Raw genomic sequence first — 8,152 nt, 5'->3', positions numbered from 1 at the left:
TTGCTCGGACGGAGCGATCTTCCTCTTGATCGTCGTCTTCATTAACCACATCTGAAGCCTGTGGAGCAAAAGCTCGGTCGGTAATAGTGAAGTGAACTACAGTGAAAGAAGAAAATAGACGAAGAGAAACCGTAAATTCAAGCGCAGAGTGGCGCAGTGGAGAAGAAATAAGATCGAGAAAAATTAGGACACTGTCGCGCGTGTTCTTTACCTATTATGTGTAGATGTGTGTGAACTAATAGACAAGTTGCAGAAACTTTTCGACTCTGTAGCGGGGAAAAGTAGTAGTAAATTTTATATTACAATCCTGATTTGCAAAACAAAACCCTGTCGATTGCAATCGCAATGTCCCAGACAATGAACACTAGTGGAAATACTATGGTGAATAGTATTGGGAACAACATCGGAAACAGTCTTGCCACTAGTACCAACGGCCCTGGAATGATCGTTACCAATAACGGGCCCAGCAACACGATGGGAAACTCAACGCCAGCCACACCGACCAACAATTGCCAGTCGATCAGATATTGCTGTAAGTATCATTCTAATGTTCACCTATTCACGAGCATGGATTTTCTGCTTTTTTCTTTAAATAATAACGCATTCAATAATTTAATCTACATTACATATACTTTACGAATTTTGCAGAATATTTCAATTTTGTTCAAAACAATATTTTTAGTTCCATCCATGATGGCGTGACTACCGTACAGCTAGGTTAACCTTTTTAACTAATATATTACAAGGGAAACTATATAACATACAGAGTGTTTGATCGATAAATCACAATTCTGAAGAGTATAACCTTTAAAATTATTGGTTACTAAATTCTACACCGAGAGAATTTCATGGAATTTTACTATGTATGCAAGTTTACAATGTGCTCAGCAGATGATGTCTATCCACTCAAAATATATATTGTTTATATGCAACTAACGGAAATTAACTATGTGCGAATATTTTTTGTATACTACAAAACTCACGATAAGGATCCAAACACACGCAATATATGATGCAATTGCTAATTAGACCACTGCAAATTATTTTTTAAGTTTTTGTCACAACTTCTCGCTCTTTGAAATGGCTTGGGTGGCACAAAAAAATTGTCGGACATGGGTTAAAATTGTTTGTATAAAATTAGTTGTCTGTGGGTACTTTAGCCTAAAGAATTTGAAAAAAAAGTGTGAAATTCAACCAAACCAACCGACCAAAAAACGGTAAAAAAACGGTTAATTTTTTTTCTTTTTTAAAAAAATCTCATTGTTTTTTTACCCTCCCCCTTCTCTTTCCCAACATCGGAAGGACACAAACATTATGAGATATTGTAATGGCGTCATACTGATATGAATCATATTATAAATTACCTTTTAAATTATTATAAAGTTGTTAAGTAGAGAAATTGGAGCCAACCTACTGTCATGAGTCTTTAATGGTAAGTTCAAATTGTAACTAGAACATATGACTACTTGTTAGATTTACGTCGTGCTAGTTAATCAACCTTAAGGCTTAAAAAATTCAGTTTGAGCTTGAATTAAAAAAATGCTTTGAAAACTTTGATAATTCAAAATTTAAATGTGTACAAAGAATCGGTTTAATAAACGAATTGTTGGCACACTTTTCTTTTGGAACTTCGTAGTCCACTACTGATCAAGTAAGTTTTTGATCCTAGTCATTGATGGGCAATGCTAAGCTTGGTCAATAGCGTTCCTCGAGAGCAGGCAAAATTTATCTCTACTAAATCATAAAGCAAGAAATGGAATGATAGAAATTTAATGTGAATATATACTGAATAGTATGGAACGCATAATGGGTACTTGCGGAACGCAGTCATGTATTTGTTAAGTTTGTTTTCCAAATATGGTACTCCAACATGGATTTCCATCGGCACATAAAAGACAACTTGGTAAAAGTCTTGTATAAAGCACATAGAGAGCTGACTGTTTGTTGTAACATTTCTAATTGAGGTGTTGCTTTCTGTATTTACAGTCTAAATGTATATTAATCGTATCTCGGTTGGGTGAAGCTGTTAGATAGAGTCAGAAGGATCGTTGCACTAGCCCCGTAATTGTCCTGTACTCCAACAGCCGGCTGCGAAGTCTGTTGATAAAGAAGGGTCACGAAGGTCAGCAATAGTTTTTTGTAGCTATAAGGCTGCACTAGTCTGTTACTACAAAGAAATAGTAGTGTTACCGCACGGGTACAAATTTAATCTCCATAATGCGAAATATGACTCATGAATTCAAGAATCTAGTATATATTCATGTTATGATTCTACACCATGAATAATATTCATGATTTCATACTTTTCTTTATCGTAACGCAACCTGAGCGTTATTACCTTGCGCGCGAAATCATGAATCTTTCAACTTAGAACCATGAATTAAATTCCTGGTAAGCAGAATTTTACTCATGATATCATGCGCTTTTGGATTAGAATATTGAAATCACAATGACGTCATTTAGCTGTCAAATGACAAATCTGGCTGGTTTATTTACATGAACTTTTAACAAAAATCGATTGCTAAAAAGATATGATCGCAGTTTTTACTATCTGGTTTTGATTCTACAGATTTTGCCACTTATTTTGGTAGTGATTTTGTATTGATCCGACTGCGATAAGCGGATATCGCGAAACACCAGTTCTCCGTTGATAAATTTCCGAGATACAAAGTTTAAAAAACGTTGGACAATTGGGTGGCGGATTGGGCTTAGATTGGACAACTTTATGGCAATATGTAGCATGCTACATATGGCATCCGATTTATTTCTTATGTTGTGGCCACAGAACCAAGTCAAATGCCACGAGTGTCACAAATTATGGCACATTGCCAGAGCTGCCTGGATCGACCGATCGGTCAATGGATTAGGAGTTGCTTGAGAAGTGTTCGGAGCCGGATCAAACCTAGTTATTCCTATACTCGGTGGGAGTTAGAATACTATCTACTGCACAGGTTGATCTCTGAGCATTCCTAAACCGTCGGGCGATATTTGGACCGAATTTATCCGTGGTGCATACGCTATTGCTGGTTTCTTACGATATTCCCTGTTGCTGCTGCTGCAAACGCCAATGGAGGGATTTCCGTTTCTGCCTCCTCCGACTGCATCGATGATGTCTGACGCGCAGGTTCTTCTTTCATCACAACACTTGCGGGGTCGGGTAAAGCGGTCGTCATTATCACCTCACCGGAACTGCCGCCATTAAAACGGACCGATGGTTTAATTTCCATATTCAGAACATCGGATTTCCGTCATAATCTCATCAACTTTTATCGTAGGGGATTCTTCCTTCCATAGAAGCAGATGTTTCTATTTCACTATTCATCACTATAAAGCACTTTTAACACACAGCTAAATTTTCGCTTTTTTCGTTTATCAGCGATGGAAACCAAGACAAAAACTGCAGATCTTCATTTAAAAGAACCGAAACGTCACTTGCTTTTAGCTTACTAACACTGGCTGCTGTGACGTCAAAGACCCGATTTGACAGTTCGTGATAACGCTTGAAACGATTATGAACAATATTCATGAAATACTTGTTGTAGTTCATGATATTTGTCGGTATAGTCATGAAATCATGGATCATGGTAATGATTTCATGAAATTTCAAGCTTTTTGTTTTCATGATTTTTCATTCATGAAAACAGACACAGATTTGCGAATGCTAGATGGGTATATTAAAATCGCTATTTACGCGTTTTTTTACCTGATTTGCTCTTCTCGGTTCCTGAAAAACGATGCAGTTTATTAACTTAATCTATATATATAAAAGTGAGCGTGAGTATGTTTGTATGTACCCCCATAACTCCAGAACGCCTAGACCGATCTCCACCAAATTTGGCACACATGTTCCTTGATATAGGAGAATCAGCACTGCGAGAGGGGGGGGGGAGGTCCATAACTCCGAAATGCCTGGACGGTTCTTCACCAAACTTGGCATACATGTTCTTTGGCATAAGGAAATCAGCACTGAAGGGTTGACAAGAAGAGGAGGGGTGGGGTTCATTACAGGGGGGAGGGGGTTAGAACCGTGAAACACCAGGACGGTTCTTCATCAAGCTTGGCACACATGTTCCTTGGCATAAGGGAGTCAGAACTCAGAGGGTTGACAAAAGAGGGGGGCTCATTACAGGAAGGAGGTCATAACAGAGGGAGGGGGTTCATAATAGGGGGAAGGCCATAACTCCGAAATGCCTGGACAATTCTTCATCAAACTTGGCACAAATGTTCCTTGACATTAGGGAATCAGCACTGAGAAGTTGTTAAAAGGGGGAATGGCTAAAAAGGGGGGGGGGGAGATCTAAATAACTAAAAGGTCCAGAGCCCCTGCGGTTCATAGGTACACGAGTACCATCGAGCCAAATGCCTTGCCAGGTGTTGTGGGTTCAAACCCGGTTATAATCTTTGATTACAGGGTTCGACCCATAAACCTTCCAGCATTGGACAAAAGGTAGGAATCACAACGACTATTTGTTAAAACGTAGTTACCAATAACCCCCCTCCTCACCTTCCCGCTCTTTCCCCTCCACTCAAAAAATTTTCATTACTTTCCCCTACCGTTCCTCCATCAAATAGGCACACACGTTCCTTGATATTAGAGAATCAGCACTGCGAGAGGGGGGGGGGGGTCGTAACAGGGAAGGGGAGGTCCATAACTCCGAAATGCCTGGAGGGTTCTTCACCAACTTGGTTTCCGGCCTTGAATGGTATAACCCAAGGCAGTCATTTGGGACCGTTAATCTTCCTGGTATACTTCAACGATGTCGACAACGTTCTTAAAGGCCCACGTTTATCCCTGCCAACGGTCTGAAGATTTACTAGAGGATTCGCTGCAAGGTTCATGCAATTTGTCTTCAACGAGAGCTTGATTCCTTTATACATTGTTATAACAGGAACTGCATGCTCGTAAATCCTGAAAAATGCCCCATTATTTCTTTCGCCCGAATTTGTCAACCTATTATTTTGAACTACAAGCTCCATGGCACTGAAATCCAACGTGTCGATCAGGTGAAGGATCTCGGCGTTATTTTAAACAGTTAGCTATCGTTTATATGGCACATTTCTTACATTGTGGACAAAGCATACAGAACTTTAGGATTCGTCTTCCGCATCGCTTTGCCGGCTTTGCCAACGTGTATTGTCTCAAGGGAGTAAGCTGCTTACGCGTTCGTTCTACTTTCGAATATGGGTTCATTGTCTGGCATTTGTATTGACAAAACGGGATGGCCAGCATTGAGTCGATTCAACACCCCTTCTTAAGCTTGATGATCCGTCATCTACCTTGGCGAGATTCGTTCCGATTGCCCAGTTACGAGAGACGATGCCGATTGATCCATTTGGAGAGACACGTCGGATGCGAAGTAGCGTCGCAAGAGTCTTGTTTGCTGCTGGTATGTTGTTGCAGGGAAGAATCGATTGTCGTGCTATTTTGCGAACGATTGATCTGAACGTACGTTCCAGGGCATTGCGGAATGACACAATGCTGCGAATACTATTTCGCGAATTTCAACCCACTAACTACGGACGAAACCGTGCTATGACCACGGTACAGCGAGTTTTCAAAAGGGTTGCCGCTGCCTTTGATCTGTCACATGAAACAATCCGTCGTAACTTTTTTGTGTAGGTGCTTCTCGTATCAGTAAATTTGTATATTTATAATTATTTTTGATTATGTGATTATTATTAGTTTAAGAAACTTTACCATCATTAGGACAACTCTGATTTAAAGAATAAATAAATAAATGAAGTTTGTAAAACATAATTTTACAGGAGCGGCGTCTCATTGCGTTGAGTTTGATGCGCGGCGCACTATAATTTAAGAAGTGTATGATGCTTTTTCATCCACTTCCCGGGGTTAAAATTAGTACAAAATTAGTATCAAAATAAGTGAAAAACTCTATAGAATCTGAAATGAGAGTTGCTGATTTTTTTCGGAATTTTTCGACGGAATGTCCTCTTGAATGTTGGTTCAACGCTTCATAGACAAACATAGCTTGAAGAATTTGTATTGCGCGGTTGTCCGTTCGACGCTGAAATATTGCTCGGCGATCTGCAATCCTCATTATCTCATCGGCATTGATCGTTTAGAGGAAATACAAACAAATGCATTCGATTCGCCCTTTCATGGAACTACCCGCTCCAGCTACCAAGATACGAAGGGCGCCTGATGCTAATCGGACTGGACACCCTAGCAATCAGCAGAAATCTGTGCCGAGCAATCATTGTCGCTGATATCGCTGATGGCGAGGACCGATTAGTCTACGAGCTCCAGCACGACATCCTCGTAGCAGACTGTTCCTCCTAGTACCGTTATGTTGCCAAGTATGTTGATGAATAGCCGAGACATGGCCATTTCTGTGGAATCAGCTCTGAAAATATTGTTAGTAACGTCTACCACTAAGGCTATTTTGGGAAATGCCCGAAACCATACCAATATGGGTGTCAAACTAGGTTCATAAACCCTTGAAGTTTGATTCTCATGTCGTCATATCGTTATATTGTTTATTGTTTATTGTTTATTTTCTATATCGTAGGTTCATAAACCCTTGAAGTTTGATTCTCATGTCGTCATATCGTTATATCGTAATGATAAATGTTTAAACGATTTCTCATGCAAACTAACGGAGTTAGTTTCTAATTTAAACAACTAGCAACCTTAACCGTGCTGAAACTTGTATGAACTGGACACCCTGCTCTTCGGTATTGTTCTTGTGGCAAGCAGCGCATATTTCGTTCTTCGGTCGAATTTTTATCGGAATCGTTAAAAAAACGGAATGGGGAACAGATTTAACACATTAGATTAGTACAAATAAGTCACGTTTATTTACATTATCTTCATAAGTAAATGATGTACGTTGGTTATGACGTTTAAACTATTTTGAACCAACGGATTTCAAATCAAAAAGTGCTCGGATTAAAAATGGTCAAACGAAAAACTAGAAAAATTTCCATGTTGAATGCAATTGGTTTTATCTAACAATGTCTTATTAATTATCGCCAATCGCTTTACTGTCAAGTACTGACGCTTTTTGATGGCTGCTTAATGCAGAGGTTACAAATTCTAAAGCCATCCATTTTAGCAATAATCTGGGTCAAATTTCAAAATAAAATTTAGATTTACAGCAGCTGCTGTCCGTTTAGCTGTGAGTACCTGTAGAACGAACAAATATTGGTGCACTTTGCTTACATTCTACTGTTCATTCACCGAATCTCATACCTCTAGAGCTTCTGTCTTATCTCGTAAGGTACCTTATCAGTTTCTATATTTTCTTACCGATTCAATACTGCTTTCAGCCACCAGTCCCGCTGGCCCCACCCAGCTCCCGTCACACAATCGCCGCACGGGTTTCCGCTCTCGTTTTCTCAGCTGAAAGGTGTTTTCGATTATTTATATGGTTAGAATGAACCGTGTAGTCATGTGTGCGCTTCTATAGTCTACGTATGTTACTGACCGGTTGATAAGCAAAAATCGCTTACGATGGCATTCCCCTTTGTGAGCTGATATAAACTATACCTATAGCCCGGTGATTAGATTTTCACGACAGCGCAGAACACTTGTTGCTTGTCAACAAGCACGAGAAAGTGTTACCGTTTCTTTACCATGTTCGACGTTAATAATAATTCGTCGTCGGGTTCTACCGTACGAAGGTCGAACCGCAATCAGCGGGAATGGACGACAGATAAACTAATCTAGCTGAGTAGTTAGCGTTGAACCTAAACTATTATTACATCCTGTAACATAGCGGCGTGTTTTTATCTGTAAAATTTTGTTATAATTTGTCTAATTTATCTGTGACCAACGTGCGACAACTTGTTTGAAATCCACGAGTTAGTAGAACCAGGATATTCAATGTCAAGTGGTTTGAGCACGGATTTATTCTCAGGTTCCAGTAAATTGTTTCTTCATACTGATTCCTTGATACTTGACAAAACGAAAGTTAAGCAGTGTAAATTAACACAACTGTTGATATAGTCTAGAGATTGGTACAGCAAGTGAGGTTGACGGAAGAACCTTAAAGACAGATACAGACATAAAAATGTCGCTCACTGCATACGAAAATCAGATGCGAAAAACCACCCGGATAGCTTATTGCAATAGATGAAGGTACTGGTCGCAGTGATGGATTTTAAACAAGAAAAAAAATGAATTATGAGA

General features: G+C 39.5%; 1 protein-coding gene across 1 annotated transcript in view; it reads left to right on the top strand.

Annotated features, from left to right (window-relative positions):
* The first annotated feature begins 345 nt into the window (after window positions 1–345).
* The window catches only part of LOC128732568 (probable serine/threonine-protein kinase cdc7), a 90,489-nt gene continuing 82,682 nt past the window's right edge, over window positions 346–8,152 (top strand). The window contains exon 1 of the mRNA XM_053825843.1: window positions 346–532. Coding sequence (XP_053681818.1) covers window positions 346–532 — 187 coding nt within the window. The remainder of the gene's footprint in view (window positions 533–8,152) is intronic.

The sequence above is a fragment of the Sabethes cyaneus genome, chromosome 1 (genome assembly GCF_943734655.1).
Source record: "Sabethes cyaneus chromosome 1, idSabCyanKW18_F2, whole genome shotgun sequence".
Taxonomy (NCBI): Eukaryota; Metazoa; Arthropoda; class Insecta; order Diptera; family Culicidae; genus Sabethes; species Sabethes cyaneus.
This window is presented reverse-complemented; position numbering and strand designations above follow the sequence as displayed.